Source organism: Nannospalax galili, unplaced genomic scaffold (genome assembly GCF_000622305.1).
Source record: "Nannospalax galili isolate Female #2095 unplaced genomic scaffold, S.galili_v1.0 scaffold637, whole genome shotgun sequence".
Classification (NCBI taxonomy): Eukaryota; Metazoa; Chordata; class Mammalia; order Rodentia; family Spalacidae; genus Nannospalax; species Nannospalax galili.
The window spans coordinates 395,223-415,944 of NW_008340411.1; the positions used below are offsets into that span (position 1 = coordinate 395,223).

At 43.5% G+C, this 20,722-nt stretch overlaps 1 protein-coding gene across 1 annotated transcript in view; it reads left to right on the plus strand.

Annotated features, from left to right (window-relative positions):
- The window catches only part of Kiaa2012 (KIAA2012 ortholog), a 112,660-nt gene that overhangs the window by 72,709 nt on the left and 19,229 nt on the right, over window positions 1-20,722 (plus strand). The window contains exon 13 of the mRNA XM_029564657.1: window positions 11,503-11,572. Within this exon, the coding sequence (XP_029420517.1) occupies window positions 11,503-11,572 (70 nt within the window). The remainder of the gene's footprint in view (window positions 1-11,502; window positions 11,573-20,722) is intronic.

Sequence of the window (20,722 nt, forward strand, 5' to 3'; positions counted from 1 at the left end):
AATGATCAAAATCCCCACCCAGGGGTGATCTCACAGCACACTAATGTATGTGACCCAGAAAATTGCCCCCCCCCCAAAATAACAAATAACTTTTGTCTTTGGGAATGAGAGACCAGTGCCATATGGAGGACAGGCCTCTAGAGGTCAACACACACTTCCTGTGAAGGGTATTCCTTATCCCCTCCCCCTTTGAAGGGAGGTGAGCTATATGTGTAGCTGCCTGTTGTCCTTCACTCGCACAGCCCTTACTCTTCAGCTCAGCCAGTACCAGCTGTGTATTCATTTCCAAACTCTGAGCCAGGCTTTGCTGTGACAGCATGGATGCTTGCCCTCATGGAGCTCACAGTCAGCTGGGGGGAGAAGACTGCAGTACGCAGCCTTGGCAATCATTGTAGGCCATGACTGGAGGTGTGTGGTGCTCTGGGAAGCCACTTCGTGAACACACACAGGCCATCTGAAGGATGAGGAGGAAACAGAAGGAGAATGAATGTGAGAGAACGGCCAGTGTTGATGGTGATCCTTTGTACTTTCCCCACAGTGAGGGGAACACTTCATTCAAGTAGCTCCCAGCAGCTCACCTCTTCAGTCATACTCCAACATCACCCTGGATGGGTCTACCTCGATTCCTCCACTTACAATGGTGTCTCCCCATCCATCCTCAGCTGTTCCTCAGTCGTCTCTGCTTCTTTTTCGCTCAGGCATGACTTCTTTGTTTTCTTCCCTCTCAGAATAAGGGTATGCTCTCCATGGTGATATAGACTTCCCCCAAATCATATACTGTTTCTATCCACTCCACCAGGCAGGAATAAGACGCTCAATAAATATTTATTGAATGACTACATGAGGCTGTAAAGACAGTTGAGGTCCAGGCAAGAAGGGCCTCATAACATTTTAAGATGGTTGGCCTTCTTTCTGAGGGCAATGGCCTTGGAAGTTTTGAAGCAAAAGAGGGACATGGTCAGTTTGCATGTTAGAAGGATCACCCAGGTTGCAGTGTGATGTACAGGCTGATAGGCAACTTCAGATCAGACTTTCAGTGCTCTGAAATGTGACACCATTTGCTCATTTTGGTCACTGCAGAGATCATGGCGCCTAAGATCATACAGCCCCTGGGGGGCCTCCCAGACTCCTTCACCATTCTCCCTTCCCTCTCTGCCTCTGACTTGATTTGTTCAAATAACTCTTCCTAACACATCTAACACATCTTAGGTTGGAAATAGGTTGGATTCTTGCTGTAACCATATATATTACAAGGCAGATTTGATGACTGTTCATGGAATTATAGAAATATTTTTTGAATCCCATTTAAAAAGTAATCTTAGATCTAGATGTGGTGGTACTAGCCTATAGCCCCAACACTTTGAGGGCTGAGGTGGGAGAATCACCAGTTTGAGGCTATATAGTGAACCCTGTCTCAAAAAAGAAAAAAAGGAGTCTTATCTGGGGCAGTGATTTCAGCTCTGCCATATACAATCTAAATGGCTTTGGGCAAGTTGCTTGGCCTCCTGGAGCCTCCCAGTTTCCTGATCTGTGAACTGAGAGGTAGCCAGGGTTGTTCTGAGGATTAAATGAAATAGTTACCACCCTGGAAAGGTCCCTTTTCCCACTTCTCTGGGTACCTCAAGTAGCCTTGGGTTATCCTCTACATGTATGAGTCTCCTGTGTCTTCAATGGTAAAAATAGGTATTGCTATTAGTGTTGCCATGATGAAAAAAATTGCTTTTTATAAATATTGGGGGATTTGGACTGGCTCTTATTGCCCTGTGTACATTCCTATGAAAGTCAGGCTTTCTGCTTCTCTCACAGGGAGCCCTGCAGTCCTTGGAGGCAGCAGCTCAGAAGACGGGAGAGCCTCAAAGTTGTATAAATAAAGGGCTGATATGTTCAAACGAAAAGGAATTTTACACACGCAAGCTGCACATCGACATGACGCCGTTCCTGAAGGTGATCTCACACTGAGAAGACAAGGCGTTTATAGACACATACACAGGAATGCCAGTTAATACACTTCTGCATGCTACAAAACAGCCTCAGAAGTCCCTCTGCACCCCTACTTTATCAGAAGGGACAGAAAATAGGCAGGTTGTAGCAGATGAAGAAAGAACAAATTAGGACAGTAATCCCAGCCAGCCATCAGGGCCAAATCAGTTGGGTGTCTGGTTTGGATAGTGGGGGACAGGGGAACAGAGAGGAAAAAAGGTAACTTTGAACTGCCTCATAAAGCAGGCAAATAGGATTCATTTTATCTTAACAGTAGCTAACATAATTGCTATTGGTATACTCCTATAACTTGGTAGAGTCAATATTCTTACCATGGATAACACTGATTCTTTCTTGAGTTAATTATTTCGAAGTCAGACATAGAATCTATCTTGGCTATCTGGTCTTGTTTTCTATTCTCTGAGAGTTCACTGATCTCCAAGCTCAGCTTTGCTTCTGGTTAAGGGCACTGAGCACTCCTATGGTGACAATGCAATTGGTCTACCTTTCAATACTCCCTCCCACTCCATGGAAGGCCATGGAAGCTACTCAGCAGATGCTCTATGAGTTGACCCACCCTTTTCATCCTATAACCCTTTGGCTGAAGGCCCTTTCCCATCCCCTTCTTTGCCTTCTTCAGAGTGTGTGGGACTAAAAGCAAACAACTATGGAGTCAAAGAAACTGACCAGGAACAGAATGGAGCCTGGCAAAGAAAGACTCCAGAGCCTTCATACGACCCTAGAGAACACTATCTCAGATCCTTGATAAAAGTGACTCAGAAAGACAGGCGCAGGGGAGGGGAGAGTAAATACGTAGCAAATTCATGATGATGCTGTCTAGTGTCGTGAGGCCTGGCAGGGACTTTGGAGGTCATAAGGTTCACTGCTTTAACCTTAGCTAATCCAGAGTTCTCTGGCCACACCTCTGTGAGCTGCCCTAAGCCTAGATCTGCAAGGTGGTGCTTTGACTAAGAGTCATGCAGAGAGTGAGAGATGTTCACATGTCAGTGATGTCAGCACTTATAAGGTGGCGGCAGGAGGATCAGGAATTCAAAGTCAGCTTCAACTACATAGTAAAATTTACCCTAAGCTACAAGAGACTCTGTCTCAAAGAAACAAAACAAATACAAACAAAAAAACCCAGCCATGCCTTTGCTCAAAATCTACATGTCTACTAGACCCCACTTTCCCAGACTTTCTCTTAGGCTTTTCTAGTAGTGGCAAGGTGGCTGCTGGCTTTGCCTCCCTAGGTCACTCCAGAACTGAATGAGATCCAGTTTGGATCAAACGCCCAAATAAAATGCCACTGGCCCAACCTGGAGTCACAGGGAAAGGGGGAAAGGAAATGTGTCTCAAAGGGTACTTAAAATTGCAAGAAGGGAGAATGATTCTGGACAACAAAACAAAAGATGTTTGCTATAAGAATTTTTCTAAAAATTGCCATGCTGTTACTAATACTAGTGAAATGATCTCTTTGATTCTTTTTTTTTTTTCTGCCACTACTGGGATGTTGGTCAAGTGCCCTATCACTGGCTACAATCCCCCAGTAACCCCTTTCATTCTCAACAACAGTTAAGTTCTTTCCTTAGGGCTTAAACAATTATGATCAGAACTTCCTGGAATAGTGGGAGCATCATCATCACCACTATTTATTCATTCATTTAATCAGTATTTGAGCACCTGCTATCTACTATGTTCTTGGCACCTTCTGGGCATCTGGGATATATCCAAGAACAAAATGGACTGCAGGTGTAGCTTCATTGTAAAGCTCTTGCCTAGCAGGCACAAAACCCTGGGTCCCATCCCCAGTACAGGAAGAAGAAAAAAAAAAACCCTCCAGGATAGTGCAGGGGGAGGGGGAAAGATACTAAACATAACAAATGAGCAAAGTACATAGTTTACTTAAGGTGATCCCATACTAAGGAAACAATAAGAGAATGTATTTATGGACATTCTAAGACTGGCAGAATTCAGAGTGGGGAATTTCACAATGCCTTGTTCATTGTGCTTTTGTGTTCCTTTTTTTTTTTTTTTGGGTCTAGTAATTTTGGTGCAGTAGAGAAGGAACCATTGCTAGCCCTAAGGCCCACTTTCCAGCCCCCCTCCTCAGGATTTACCCGAATCCCATCTCTGCTTGCTCTACAGGATCCATAGAGCACCTAATTAGCCTCTGACTTTCAGACCAGTTATTGCCCAAAAGATCATGCCTTCCCTTGAGAATGTTCAGTGTAAACAGCTGTCTTTCCATATGCCTTCACACTGCTAACGAGGTAGCTTCCAGAGTCTCAATGAATGCCTGCAAAAAGGCAATCTCAGGTTGTACAGACAAGGATAGCGAGTTTAAGCAGAAAGGCACAAGGCTGTCCTCCATACCTGGAGATGCGTGCGAATCACCTCATTCTATATTTGACTTATGTGTTCTCTTTCTTTTTTTTAACTATGGAATGCTTTGTGAATTTGCTAGTCACCCTTGCTCAGAGGCCATGATAATTGTTCTGGTTTGCTTTTCTGTTGCTGTGATAACACCATGACCAAGAGCAACTTGGGAAGGAAAGGGTTTAATTTGGCTTATAGCTCAGTCCATCATCAAAGGACACTAAGGCACAAACCTGGAGGCAAGAACTGAAGCAGACCATGGAAGAATGCTGGTAACTGGCTTGCTTCCCCTAGCTTGTTTAGTTATCTTTCTTACATAGCCCAAGCCTACCTGCCTAAGGATGGTACTGCTCACAGTGGGCTGGGTCCTCCTCCATCAGTTAGCAATTAAGAAAATTACTAACATGTAGCCCCACAGACATGGCTAGAGACCAATCTGATAGAGGAAATTCCTCAGTTGAAGTTTCCTCTTACCAGGTGTCTCTAGTTTGTGTCAAGTTGACAAAAACTAACCAGTACACTAACTCAGTAGCATTCAATTTTAGTGTACATGCTGCAAGGGGAGTACAATTTCTGTGTTTTCTATCTACAGAGCATTCCATTTTTGCCTGGCGCATGTAGGAAACATTGCACATCTCAGGGGATGAGAATAGAAGCTAAAGATGGCAGCATCAAAAGGGATGGAAAGAGATCCAAAGTAATGTAAAAAGTAGGTAGCATTATCCAATTTTACAGGTGAGAAACTAAGGCACTGAGCAGCTAAGCAACTTGTACAATGTCATGCAGTTGCTAAATGGCAGAAACAAGAATCATAGGCAAGCATGCCCAGCTCCAGAGCTCTTACTCTCAACCATCTGTTACAAAAGCTTCACCGCAAACCCCATCTGAACCCTATTCAATCCAAAGTACTGCCTCCATGTTAGCTAAGAATCTAGCATACTGCTTCTAAGAAATTGCATTCCAGGGCTGGAGAAATGGCTCAGTGCTCAATAACGCTTGCTATTCTTACAGAGGATGGGGGTTCGTTTCCTAGCACCCATATTACAGCTAACAATAGTTCATGAATCCAATTACAGGGGATCCAGCGCCCTCTTCTGGCCTCCTTGTGCACTGCATGCATGTGGTGCACTTACAGAGAGATGCAGGCAAAATACTTGTACACACAAAATACAAATAAATATTTTTCTTTAATTTTAAAAAGTGTATCACTATTCACACATCTAGCCTGTTGCAGGATGATTCTCTGACCCTACAGGACTCTGCTCTTCCCTCTACACCCACCTGAGTTCTGTCTCGTCAATTGTTTGGTTCCCTTCAGGCAACTTCTATTGAGCATCCTCTGTGTTTCAAACACTGTGACACACTAAAGATCATCTCCATCCTTGACCTTCCACAGAGCCTGTAATCTAAGAGAGAGAAACAATGAAATGGATACCATCAGCACAGTGTTATGGAAAGGCAGGTCTCCATGGAGAGAAGCATGTCTTCTCAGTTCTTCATGTACAGTCTTTCTCACTACCAACCCCCTTTAGACTCTAAAAAAAATAAGATTATCCTGCTTTAGCATGATCACTTGTTCATCAGGTTAAGATTTGGAAAAAAACTTATTTGATCCAAAGAACATACAGAACATGTAAAAATTGAACCATGTTTTTAAAAAAACTATTCTGTTTTTCTAAGAGGAATAATAATTAATGCATGAATTAGAGTAAAGATTTTTTCAGGAATTTTTTTAAATTATCAAGGTTAGGACATGGTAGTAGGAAAGAAAAGAGCAAGAATACCTATTAATCTCTAGATACATATTGAATATGCCTACACTGCACACAGACATGAAAGGCTATGCCTACTATATCCAGAAGACAGAAAGAAGAGGAAATAAGCTTCACCTTCACAGCTACCACAGACTGTTAGTTCACAGTGCTCTCAAATGCAAGATGGAGGGACCTGCCCCTATGTGGGCATAAGAGCCAACTCTGCCTGGAGATAGAACAGGCCCCACCTGTTCCGAGGCTGGTTGCCAGTGTTGTTCAGGTAGACAGGTACATTTCACCATTGAAATCAGGGAAGATTTCAATTACTTGAATAGGAGTAACAGAGAAATAATGCCTGGCCTAAGACACTGTCCAAAGATGGAGCCAGTTGCCTTAGGAGATAAGTTCTGCTCCTGAGTCATTTAAATGTGCTTTATTAACTACTTGACAGAGACAGTAGAGAGAGATTGCAACCTGTCTTCAAGATTCAGTGAATGCAAGACTCTTGATAATAATGCTAGGAAAAAATATCTAGGTCAGAAAGTGTTATATTTCCAAGAGAAAGACACAAGTCCAGGATGAAAAGGAACATGAGCAATATAAAGTGTCAGACCAGTAGTTAGGAAGCCCTGGATCTCCCTGACTCTGAGTGACCTTACAACACTCTAGGATGCCATTTTCTCTTTGTAAAATGGAAATGATAAAACATTCCCTCCACACCTGCTTCTCAACAGTGAGGTGAAAATTATGTGAAGTAACAGTTTTCTAAGAATGTTCCCATCTATAAAAGACTTACCCCAAGGGAGAAAGGAAAAAACACTCAATGATGCCTGCTAAAGGCCAAGCCTCCCATATTAAAGCTTGTTTAATCTTCCCATTCTCCTTCCAGGTGAGGATGCAGATCCCTACACAGATGAGGAAACTGAGGCTCACAGATGATACAAAACATGGCTAACACAAAGAGAGCTAGGATTAAAAGCCACAAAGCCCACAACACATGACATTAGTGAGGGCTCTCTATTCTGTTCCTGTGAAGAATTTAGCTTTGTATCTTTGTTCAGGCCTCAGAGCCTGAGAGGGAACAGAAATCTCCCTGCCTCTGCCTCCCAAAAACTTGGATTAAAGATGTGTGCTACCACACCTGGCCGGAGCAGAGATTTGATAATATGTTTCAACTTTAATAATCCGCAAAATGCTTTACGATTTTTATTAAGTTAGTTTTTATTTTAAAAAGAACAGGTTTTTGTTTCATGTTTTCAATTTTTTATTATACATATTTATTGTGGTGTGTGTGTGTGTGTGTGTGTGTGTGTGTGTGTGTGTGAACCCACCACGGCATGTGTGTGGAGGTCAGAGGACAACTTGTGGGAATTGGTTCCCTCCTTCTATGTGTGGGTCCTGAGGATGAAACTCAGGTCTTCAGGCCTGGCGGAAAGTAGTTTAACTCCTTACCTTCTCCCCAGCTCCTCTGTTCCTTTTGTTTGTATTGTTGTATGTCTTTCTAATATGCCAGAAAACAACACTACTTTAGAAGTTGTAACTTTCAAACAAGACACTAACTAATCTTAGGGGCTGAAGAGATGGCTAATTAAGCATGAGAATTGGTGTTCCAATCCCCAGCACTCGCACGGGGGGCAGGAAAAAGGTACTGATTTTCTTCTATCATCCAGAAAATACTGAAATATGGGCCAGCATGATGATTCAGCAGGTAAAAGTGCCTGCTGCTAAGCCTGATGACCTGAGTTCAATTCCAAGGTCCCACATGGTGGAAGGAGAGCACTGACTCCTGAAAGTTGACTTCTGACCTCCACAAGCATGCACGCACCATGGCACATGCACCCACACACATACAGACATAAAATAAATAAATGTTAAAAAAATAAAGAAAATTCTGAAATTAATCATTTGCTTTGGGTCATCACATATTATGTTAAACAGAATTTCCAAATTTGTTTTCCTGGTTGAACCTTGGGTGAACTCTGTGCAGTATTTGTTATTTACCTATTTATTGACAAGGTCTCATGTAGTACAGGCTAGACTTGAACTCACTATGTGCCTAAGGATGGCCTTGAATTTCTGATCCTCCTGCCTCTGCCTCTCAAGTGCTAGCATTTCAGGTGTTGGCCACCCTCCCCAGCTCCCCATGCAACATTGATTGCTCTCATTTCACAGATGGAGAACCTGCAGTTCAGTGATAAGTCATGCAGACATCTGGAGACAGACGAGGGTCCCCCTTCTCTCTCCTGTATCCCATGCTCCCCATCCCAGCAGTCCTGGAGAAAACTGTTGTGGGCCTAGAAGTTCCATACTCAGATTAAATGCCTGACATGAGGGTAGAGATCAGAGCTGTGGAAGGTTTTCCAAGGACAGGTAAGAGTTTCAGATAACTTGACCCAAGCCTGTCCATTGACAGCTGTAGAAACCGAGGCTTGGGAGTGATTCCAGGTCTGTAAGACATGAGTGAAGAGCCTGGACACAAGCAACTCCAGGACCTTCACATCACTGGAAGCACCTCATGTACTGTCCCAGAATTGTCTAGGTGTTTACAATGTTTAGTCCTCTCCCCACTCCCCCCCACCCTGACCTATAATTTTACACGGCTACCATCACCCTTCCCAAATACAACTCAGTACTATCACCGGTTTCTTGAAATTCCTTACCATATTCCTACCCACTACCAGTTAAATTTCCATCTTTGAAGATGTATTTCTTTTATAAGTAGAAAAAAATACAACAAATGCCTTCCCTGCCATGATGGATTAACAGCTCTAAACTGTAAAACAAAGTAAATCTTCCCTCCTTTTCCTTCCAGTGTTTCGCAGATGTTTATCACAGCAGTAGAAGTCTGGCTACCCTACTGTAAGCTAGGAAGGCTGAGGTTCTCTTGTCTTGGTCTCCCGAGTACAGGGATTAGTTTTAGTTTCTAGTTCAAGTTTTGAATCTGAAATGCAATTAGAGGCTTTTTATTTATTTTTGTTGAGGGTGGTTGGCCTCAAGCTCATTATGTAGCTGAGGACAGCTTCATCTTCTGATCTTCCCACCTCAACTCCAGACTGCTGGAATTAGAGGTGTGCACCACTATACCTGCCCCTGTGTGCCCCTTCTAAAATGTAGAATGTAAATACAGATAAATAGAAGACCAAAGCTTTATACAAATTTGGCATGTTATTACATATTGTTCAAAGTCTTGTTCCTTAGAGTTCTATGTTAATTCATAGAGATATCTTGTTCTTAAATTACCACAGCTAATTTGACTAGTCTCCAGTTGATAAGCCATGTTAGTTATGGCCAATCTGTTGCAATGAATGAATGACCTTAGGTTTCACACACACACACACACACACACACACACACACACGCAGCATTTTTGACACTTCTCAGTATGTGAGTGTGAGTGGACAGAATTTTAAATTAAGATGATCTCTTTTTCTAATAAGGATTCACTTAAAGGGTTTGGTTTCTAAATCACTGTTTCTCCCTGCCTCCATCTTCCCATCTATGAAATGGGTATCCCTGGGGCTCAGAGCTGCATGTTGTTGAGACTAGCAATTTATCTTTTCTGAATTTGAAATTCTTCCAAAAGAGGAAGCCTGTTTCTCTCTTTCCATCCAATTTCCTGTTAGATTAAAGGGTTTTATAAACAAGAATTTTTTTAAATTTTGATAAATTTTCTAGTACTCTAACTTAGCAGTTTACTATGACTGAAGCAGGTTTTTTTCTTCAGTGCTTTTTTGTTTTGCTTCGTGTTTTTGTGTTCTTGAGACAGAGTCTCCCTGTATCCCCAGTTGGCCTGGAACTCACTTTGTAGACCAGGCTAGCCTTGAACTCATAGAGATCTGCCTACCTCTACCTCCCAAGTGATGAGATTAAATATATGTGCTACCATGACTAGCAGCAGCAGCAGCAACATTATTTTACTGTACTGGGTACATCTGCTGTTTCCAAAATGAGAAACCTAAAGATGGAAAATGATTTGCCTCTTTAGTATTTTCACGCCAACATATCTCATCAGCTCTAAGCACTAAGTCAGCAAGGGAGAAATATACAGGGCAAAAAGCCAGCAAGTGAGGAAAGAAATGCAGAGGGGAATTCAGAGGACCCCCCTACGTTAGATGATTGTCTCTTCCCAGAGTAGGCTGGTATTTGATAACAAGCAGAAAACTGTCACCAAAGGGTGAGACTATCGGAGGGGAGGGGACTTCCAGGGCACTCCACATCTGCATCCAGCTGATACTGAAATGCCCATGAGGGGAGAACACTGTAGCCTCATCCAACAATGCATGGAGTTCTCCTTGGGTCAGCAGCTCCACCTGCCATGGTTTTTTGGTTGTTAAATTGCTCTTCCGACTTCCAGAGAGGGTCAGTGGCTCTCAATCCAGCTGCACGTTGAAGCACCCTGGACACCTTAACAACACACTATCCCACAGAGTCTGATTTTGTTAGTGTTAGATCCTAGGAATCTTCTTATTTAACTCTTCTGATAATCCTAGTGTGCAGTCAAGCCACATTTCTAATGTGACTCAGGGAAAGAGGGAAGAGATTATCAAATGTGATAAGAAACCCAACCCATGGTAATCCTGGGAACTCCACAAAAGGCCAGGCTGACCCTTAGCTTCCCCGCTTTTCTTCCATGGTTCCATTTGTTCCCAAGATAAAGGATGAAATGGTTTGTCTGCCTTGGAGGCCTTGGGGTCTGACTTCTTCCCAACCTTCCTGTTCCTTTCAGCCTCTGCTCTCATCTCCTGCCAGTCTTCTGTGAAGTCCCTGGAGGTGCTTTGCTTCCTTCTACCAGTTGACCTTGGCCTGTGACAGTCTTCTCCCACTGAACTCCAACATCTGTGCCACGCATGGAACACTGCACAGACCAAGACACATAAATATGGTTTTAACGCCAACATTGCTGTCACTGCGCAGCCCTTGCAGCTCTTTAAAGCTGTTCACATCAGCAACAGTCTTTGGGGACATTTAAACTAAAAGAAGCTGACAAAGAAGACAGGCGGGAGGTACAGCAAAGGGGCAGAGTACTTGCCTAGCACTACCAAAAAAAAAAGGAAAAAGAGGGGCTGGAGAGATGGCTCAGTGGTTAGGAACACTGGTTGTTCTTGCAGAAGACCCAGGTTTGAATCCTAGCACCCACATGGCAGCTGACAACTGTCCATAACTCTAGTCTCAGGAGATCCGACAGCCTCTTCTGACCTCTGTGGGCATTGCATGACACAGGTGCACTTACATACAGGCAATACATGCATACACATAAAAATAATAAAATTTTTTTTAAAAAAGGAAAAAGAAACAACTAAGAAAACTGAAGTCCCTTCTACAGAAGGGCATGGACACAGAGTATTTGCATTTCTTTTATCTCATTGTTCTTTGTGGTATGTTAATCCAATAGGAAAGTGGAGATGAACTTGATTCTCATGGAGAACCAGAAGGACCCCATCAAGGAAATGAAAACAGCCAAGGTACAGTCAGCTGGCTGTAGTGGTACAATCTTTAAAAAGATTTTGATTTATTCATTTATTTTTAATTATGTGCATGTGTGGGGGTTGTATGTGTGTACATGAATGCCTGCAGAAATCAGAGGCATTGGATCCCCTAGGAGCTGAAGTTACAGGTGGTTCTTAGCTGCCTGACATGGTTGCTGATAATTGAACTCAGGTTCTCTGGAAGAGTAGCATGTGTTCTTAACCACCGAGCCATCTCTCCATCCCTGTCACTGTAATTGTGCTGTTAATAGACATTTTTTATTATATTTTTAAAATTATTTTATTTATTATTTTTATTTTATGTGTATGAGTATATTGCTTGAATGTATATAAGTGCACCTGTGCCATGCAATGCCCAAAGATATCAGAGGAGGGTGTCAAATCCCCTGCAACTGGAATTACTGACAGTCTTAGCCACCATTTGGATGCTGGGAATCGAGCCTGGGTCCTCTGCAAGAGCAGCCAGTGATCTTAACTACTAAGCCATCTCACCAGCCCCAGAAAATGGTCTTTCTACTTCCCCTCAGACTGTGGATTGGAAATTAGAACACAGTGCTCCCTCTGACTGTGTCACAAGCAGATGAGAATAACAAGCTTTCTGTTCCTTGGATTACTAAAAAATTTCTTTCCTGCCTGAGACTATAGATTGATGCCAGGATAGAGTCATTGGGGCATTACAAAAAACCTTCCTCAATCCCTGCATCTCCACTTGTACGTTCCTCCTCCTGCCTTGATGGGGGATGTGGATATGCAGGTGAGGGGACTCAGGCTTCTAGCCTAGAGAGATACTAGTCCAAGTAAGCAGGGCCTATCATATTTAGAGACTCAGCCACTGTCCTCCAGAGTTCTGGGGGCTCGGGGGGATGGCAAAAATTCCTTCATAGTGATGATAACTTCCTTCAAAAACAAGTCTGCATTTGATGCTGGTACTATGAAATACTGGGCCCAGGACCACTGGGGTTGGGGACATAGTTCATACCCCAAACACTGAATTGATTCTAAGCTCTTTCCCAGGGCACCTGGGCATGTTACATGATTCTTCAGTCAGCTAAGCCCGGGCAGCTGGGCTGTTCTTTCTCCTCATTGCTTCTTACAAGAGAGGAAAACTGCATGAGCCTCTTGCATTTCCAAGGGTGGGTTCTCGTTCACAGTGGAGGGATGTGCTTATTGTTGCTGGGTGTCCAGCAGAGGGAGCCTTTGGGGTTGGACTCCGGCCTGGGCTCTGCAACCTACAACCATTCACTGTGCAGTGGGCTGCATCCACCCAGGTGGGCCTCTTTTCTTAGCCCCTTTTTAAAGTCACAGGCAAGTGCTCTATCCAGGCTGGTAGCTGCAGATCTGTATTGCTGAGTTAAGCTTGAGCTGTAGAGTCAAACTATCTACACTTTCAACCCTCGGGGCCCAACATCAGCTGCCCACTGAGGCACTGAGGCTGGTAACGGCACTCCCCTCATTAGGACGCGTGAGGAACAATTGAAATGCTTCACATTAGGCTACACGAAGTACAAAGGAGATGATGCCCCTTAATGAATATCAATCTCAACTCGGATATCACAGCAGATAAATATCTACCCCCTCGTGGTCACTATTTACCAATCCGTGAAGTAACACCTTGACACTTCTTGTCTCTATTAAGTCACAAATTTTGGATTTCCTCCCAAACTTGATCTCTTCCTATTCACCTTTCACCATATCTTTCCACTGACATTCCAGACAAAAATAATAGCTTTTATATTGATTTTGAAAGACCTCACTCTTTTTATATGTATGTTTTGCTTTCTCTTATGTAAATGCACCATGTGCATGCAATGCCCACAGAAGCCAAAGAGGGCATCAAATCCCTTGGAACTGAAGTTATGGACCACTGTTAGCCTCCTTATGGGTGCTAGGAACCAAACTCAGGTCCTCTGAAAGAGCAGCCAGTGCTCTTAACAGCTGAGCCATCTTTTTAGCCCCTGTCACCTCCCTTTTCAAAGCTGAGTGACACTAGCCAGAAAAATGTACTCTCATCCTCAGGTCTTCCCTACCATAAATTGCCTATTCAAAATGTGAACACTGACAAGATTCCAAGATCTTAGCCAAGGGCAGTGGAAGTTTTAGGCACCACAGAACATGGCCAAAACTAAGCAATGACCAAGTCAGTCAAAACAGATTTCCTGTCTCAGGATACCAGGGCAGACTCTGGCTGAGTTCCACAAAAGTTATTCAGATAGTCTCTAATGCAATGAAATACTACTGCAGAAAGTCAAAGAAGGCATTTGCCTGTCCTGAATGATAAATGCTAATGTCTAGAAAGGATTTCTGGAGGAAAAGAAAAGGAAGTGCTAAGGAACTGTTTGCAACTATTTAAGGAACAATTTTCCCCTTTAGGTCTTATGGTCAACATTTGCTTTTTCCTACTTCAAACTCAGTAGTGACCTTCACGGTTAATCATAAGGAATGAGCAAGTGAGAGGACTTCGTGGGGACCCTATATGCAAGTTTCCACAAGGCAAGGTCGACCTCCTGATAAGAGAGGACTGTTTTAAATACAAAATTTTCCTTTCCACCCCTAACCACACCCCAAAGTCCAAGAAAAAAATAAAACTTCAATTCTTATTTCCTAGGCCAGTGGTTTTTAAACTGTAGCAAGAAAGAACAGGCAGGACACTGGGAGTATACAGGAAGCAGGTATTTTATTTAGGTTACAGCCTGGTCCAGTGGGCTAAAGTCTCAAAATCTGGACCCTGAAGGGAGGTAGCACATATCTTTTATACCTTAGGCATTGGATTACAGTGAGGAGACTTACATATTGATTAGCTATCTGTAAAGTCTTACAACCAGGCAAATTACTATGCATTTAGAAAAGAAAAAAATGCTAAAAAAAAAAAAAAAAAAAACCCTTGTCTGAAAGTCATTGCAGAGCTCTCCATCTGAGAAAAATAGAGCATCCATGGAAAAGGGGGACAAAACCATAGGCTAGCACAGGGTGACTGCCAGTGTCCCAACCACAAAACCTATCAGCAAGCATCTTTGCTGACAAGTTGGTATAGACATGTGAAGAGAGAGAAAATAAGGATTAAAATCCTTATTTTCCTTGAATAGTCCATCAGGCTCTACAAGACACTACATTTCAGAATGGCACAAGGCTAAGGCATGAGGCATCAGGCTTGCAAATTCTAAGCCAGCCTGGGCTGTAGAGCAAGACCCTGTCTTTAAATAAATAAAGGAAACAAAACAAAAACAAAAGGAATAAAAAAAGATTCTGGTCTCTACCCTCAGAGTTTTTAGTCTGATTTAGACCTAGGTAGAGACCTAACAATGTGCATTTTTAGTACACTGCCACATGCCACTGATACTGGTAGCCCAGGGACCACATGTTCAATCCGTGGCCTTGAGCCTTGCTTCTGGCATTCATTCCTCTGAATTTGTCAGTACCTTTAAAATAATAGGGATGTGGGGAAGGGATTGGTGAACAGGCACTATTTAGAATGTGTGTAGAATATCTGTCTCAAAGGCCTGGGAGCACAGTGTTTGCCCAGCATGCTTAAAGCACAGAGTTCGATCCTCAGCACCCCATAAATTAGATATGGTACATGACTGTAATCCCCAGCACTCAAGAGATAGAGGCAGGAGGATCAGAAGTTCAAAGTCATACTTGGCTACATATAGAATTTGAGGCCAGCCTTGGACACATAGACCCTGACTCAAAAAAACAAAACAACAACAGCAAAAAAAAAAAAAAACACCACAGGAATACCTGCCACAGATTAATTGCTCAAAAAGGGTTAGCTATTAGTCTATTTTTAAATTATTTTTTATTTTTTGTGTATGAGTGTTTGCCTGCATGTGTGTAAGTGCACCTGTGTCGTGCAATGCCCATGGGAGTTCAGAAGAAATTATCGGATTCCCCTGGAACTGGAGTTACAGATGGTTATTAGCCATCATGTGGGCCCAGTCCTCTGCTAGAGCAGCCAACGTTCTTAACTGCTGAGTCATCTCTCCAGCCCCAGTCTAATTTTAAAAAAGATTTGTGTGTCTGTCTGTCTGTGTGTGTGTGCGCGCATGCATAGGTGCCCTCGGAGGCTAGAGGCATCAGATCTCCCTAGAGCTCCAGGCGGGTGTGAGCTATACCATGTAGGTTCTGGGAATCAAACTTGAGAACTGGGAATTCTACAGATGTTCTTAACTGCTGAACCATTTCTCCAGCACAAGTCTGTTTTGTTTTGTTTTTTTTAAGAATTTGATGACATAATTTGCATCTTGTCAACAGTGCTGTCCTTACTTTCCACTAGTCTTTGTGGCAGGGTTCTTACTCTTGGCAGGTTCACCAAGTCCTCTGCATAAATCCTTCTCTAGCTGAAGTACATACATCCCTGTGATCAAGAGCATTGATTATGGAGTCTTACTCCCTGGATTCAAAAATTAGCTGGGTAGAGCCTTAAGTAAATTACTGGACTCTGAGCATCTTTTTCCCTCATTGGCAAAATGAGAAAACTAACAATACTTACCCACAGGGCAGCTGTGACATAAGGAACATGTATGGATATGTTAGACGAGTACCCAGAACAGATGGTCCTCCAGATGGATTAGTTAGCAACTTTTTAAAAAATGTATTTATGGGACTGTAGAATGGCTCAGTGGTTAAGAACAGTGGCTGTTCTTGCAGAAGACATAGGTTCAAATCCCAGCACCCACATGGCAGCTAACAACTGTCCATAACTCCAGTTCTTCTGTCTTCCCCAGGCATTGCACGGCATGGGTACACTTACCTACATGCAGGCAATACACACCTACACATAAAATTAAAATAGAAAAATTTAAAAAAAAATTAATTAAATAATGTATTCATTTTCATGTTTTTTTGAAGTCCAAGCTAGCCTCAAACTCACTGTGTAGTCAAGGATGACCTTGAATTCCTAATAATCCTATCTTTACCTCCCAAGTGCTGAGATTATAGGCATGTGCCACCATGCCCATCAGTCTATTTAAAAACAAACAACAACAAAAGAAACCCTTAATTATGGAACTGTAATTTGTATTAATATCTTATCAAAGATAAGATATTTCCTAGCCAGTCTTCATGGCAGGGCACATCATCTAGGGGGACTCACTCAGTCTTCTGTCTTAGTTCTTTGTTAACTGAAGGCCAGGCAAGGATAGGAAACCCAAGATGAACGAGGCAGCCTCACCAGCCTTGAACATCTGGTAAAGATGGTACAACTTGAAAGCCAGGTGTGGAAGTACATAGTTCAAAGCCAGTCTGATCTACATAGTGAGTTCAGGACAGCCAGGACTATATAGTAAGACTGCCTCAGAAAAGCCAACCAAACAAAAATCACTCCTTGAAACGTGGCAGAACTGCTTTAGAATTTATGCTGAGGATCAAATCTAGGACATCAAACACATTAAGCAAGGTCTCTATCACGTACCTACCTTCCCAACCTTACCTGAGGGTAATCTCAGGAGGGCTGCAAGATCTGAGTAACCCTCCCTACAAGAAGTCTCTATGGAACAGCCTGGAACAACACAATGTAGCGAAACTAAAAACAGTTCTTGTAGAAACCTTTATAAGCTAGTGAGCAGCTTCTATTGCTATCAGAAAAGGCCCAGGCCTTACCGCCTTATCAAAAGGGACATTCAGCCATTGTCCTGCTGTTCTGACAAAGGCCAAAGTAAAGCCACCTCATGCAGGACCGAAGGCTCATTCATTCCCGTCTGGAGCAAGGCAGAGTTGGCAGATAGAGAAGGGGACAGAAAAGCTGTACTCCTAAGTTGTCCGGGGTCCCAGGCTCCTTCTCACTATTCACCCCTGGTCTTCTTTGGTATTACCCATATACACACAGTCAGCGCTGGTTCAGCATCTCACTCTGCATGACACAAGAGGAAGTGTCCATGTTGGGCCCACCACTGCCTTCCAAACAAAAATCATTTTTACATTTACTTATTTTCGGGGGAATGAGTGTCATAGGACAACTAGCAGGTAGGTGTCTGTCCTTTCATTCCATGTGGGTTTCAGGGATTGGGACTCAGACTGTCAGGCTTGGCCACAGCGCCCTTGCCCACTGAGCCATCTCAGTGGCCCAACCACCATCACCTTTTAAGTGTGCTGTTCCAGCAGTGCCCCATCCCACCTCTGCTCAATGCCCTGAGCCCATCTAACTACAACGGAGATCAAAAAAGCCAGGATCCTGCTGAGCGAAGCAAACCAACATGAGGGGCATGGCTCCCCACAAGCAGAAGCAGGGATGTATGCTTGGTGTTAGGTAGCTTTCTCTGTTGCACTAAGGAGATGTCTCTCTCCTGTGGATGCTGCCACTTTCCCACCTCTTGGACAGTCACATTTATGTCTTTAATGCCAGCTCTTTAGTTGGGCGTGTTTTCTCTCTCACCACAAACTAGCTGCCTGAGAAGATGAGCTTGGATAGCCCTACTCTCCCCTCCCCGAGTCTTTGTGGTTTCAAAGGAAGAGAAAGGTGTATTTAAGGCATTTGTGATTTGTAGGGCATATGGTAGTATGATTTCCATTGACCCTAATGAGAGCTGCCTGGGGAGCCTGACTCTCTACTTCAGAAATAAGCCTTTTATTAGAAAGCAGCCCATACTGTGTGTTTCTCACGCTTCTATCACTTGATGCCTTTTTCCCTGAGACCTGAAGACTTAACTCGGTTTCACAGGCGTGTTGGAGAACCACTAGGTACCACTCTAGCCCAGTGTCTTGCCAATCTGTAGTCTTCATTTTAGGTGATTTAATGACCTTAGAAAAGGAAAGTCTTTAGTGGTTCCTCTGAAAGCATCCCTAGTTCAGCTACCAGCCAGGCCTTTCTAAGTCCTTTACCATTGACTACATGAATGGAAGGAGCCTTTATCCACTCAACAAATACTTGCTGATGCTTTGCTAAGTTCTGCATCCTGAGGTAAGACATTTTCCCCACTGCAGATCTAATTTTGGTTGGAGGAGAAAGTTGTGCATGTTAACTGTGCTGGATAGCTTTAACTGTCAACTTGACACACCTAGGTAGGAAGAAGCTCAGCCGAGGAATTACCTGTATTGGGTTGGCCTGTGGCCATGTCTGTGGGGCATTTTTTTGATTGTTGAGTGATGTGGGAGGGCCTAGCCCACTGTGGGAAGTGCTACACCTGAGCAGGTAGTCTTGTGTAAGAAAGCAGGCTGAACACAGGCAAAAGGAGCAAACCAGTAAGCAGCATTCCTCCATGGTCTGTCCCTCTACCTCCAGGATCCTGCCCTGACTTTTCTCAATAATAATCTGTGACCCAGGAGATGTGAGATAAAACAAACCCTTTCCTCCCCAAGTTGGTTTTGTCAGTGTTTTATCACAGCAATAGAAAGCTAACTAAGATAGAAGTTGGTACCAAGAGTGGGGTTCCAGTGCACTGTAAAGCTGTCTGAGAGAACACAGCAATGGCAATGGAGCCACACTGGAGGGACAAGGAAAGAGAGGGCAGGAAAGGTATGTGAGCCAGCTTTCCATCGATTTCACCAAAATGCTTAGAAAGAGGTAAGATTGCAATTAGCTCACTGTTTGAGAAGGCTCTAGCCATGGTCATGTGGCCCTACCACTTTGGACCTGTGCGGGGCAGAACACCTTGGTGGACAGCATGTGGCAGAGCAGAGCTTCTCACATCTAGAGTCTGGGAAGCAGAGCAAGAGAGGAAAGAGTCAGGGTTCCAATATGCCCTAGGTCCCAGTGGCCTAGATTCCTCACACAAGCTCCTACCCCCTGCCAATAGCAGTACAGACTGGCAGCCAAGCCTTTAGTTCATGAGCCTTAGAGGACAAAGACCCAAACCAAAAGCAATGGCTTCCTGGAGGAGGTGATGCCGAACATGAAGGAAGGACGTTACTGAACCCAGTTGCACTGCCCATGTGCAATGAAGGTAAAGGGGCAGCAGTTCGCACTCACTGTGTGCTGGACATCCGCTTAAACATTTTCTATGAAGTGTTCTCAGGCTTTCTGGTGATTTCTGTCAAATGAGAAAATGGAGGCAGAGAGATTGGGTAACATCTTCTGCCACAGAGCTGGGCAATGGAGAGGCAGGAGGTCTGACCAGCCTCCCCAGGCTCTGTCTGTAGAGACCCATTCTCTCAGCTAACAGCAGATCACGCACCATGAACACACGAACAAAAAAAGAAGAGGGTCTGAGTCATGTGTTCTCGGGTGGAGGCAGGGAAAGCAGAAAGTTCAAGCAGAAATAGAGATTTAAAAGAAATGTACACACACACACACACACACACACACACACACACACTCCAAGTTGTCAAATTTGAACAAAGAGATTCTTCTGACAATTTTGTTGTTTGGTTGGTTGGTTTTGGCAAGTGATCTACTACTGAGATAAATCTCCCAACCTATCCAAAACCCCACTGCCCTGCCCTCCACCCCTGTAGGGCTTTTTTATTTTTTTTATTTTTTTATTTTAAGAAGAAACAAAATACCAAGGATTACCAGGGGAGGGTGGGGAAGACAAATGGATCACAGTGGCAGCATCCGCATGGGCATCAACAGACCAAAGGTTCAGGGCTGCAGCTTCTTACAAAAAATGCTCCTTGTGGGGACTGCAAGACCCCAGGCAGGAGTCTCCTGCAGACTGGCTCTCTGCTGTGTCCCATCCCAGACTCTTTTCTTCTCCTCTGTAAATAGCTTGTGATGTCACTACCCGCTGGGACCTCCTGTGGATTCCATTCAGGTGGTCGGAGACCTTGGAGAAAAGGCAGGTGGCAGGTAAGCTCTATTGGAAGTGCCACCTCAACAATTCAGACTTCAGTTCACACAGGTTTTCCTTCTGACCTGTTTGCCACGCAGTCACTGGAGAAGTAGAAAGGGAAGTAATTTTGGACACCTACTATGAAGTGAGACAGGTCAGCTGTGTTGTGTACATTTGCCTAGTTTTATCCCCACCGTAACTTTATGAGATCTAAAAATGTACTATCCCTACTTCACAAATGAGGAAAGTGATAGTCTGAGAGGTTGTTGCTCACCAAGAGCACAAAACTGTAAATGGAAAAGCTGAGACACAAAACCCAGGCTCCTCCACTTTATTTTTTTTAATATTTTATTTATTATTTTTATTTTATATGTATGCATGTATTGCCTGCATGCAGGTAAGTGCACCTGTATCATGTAAT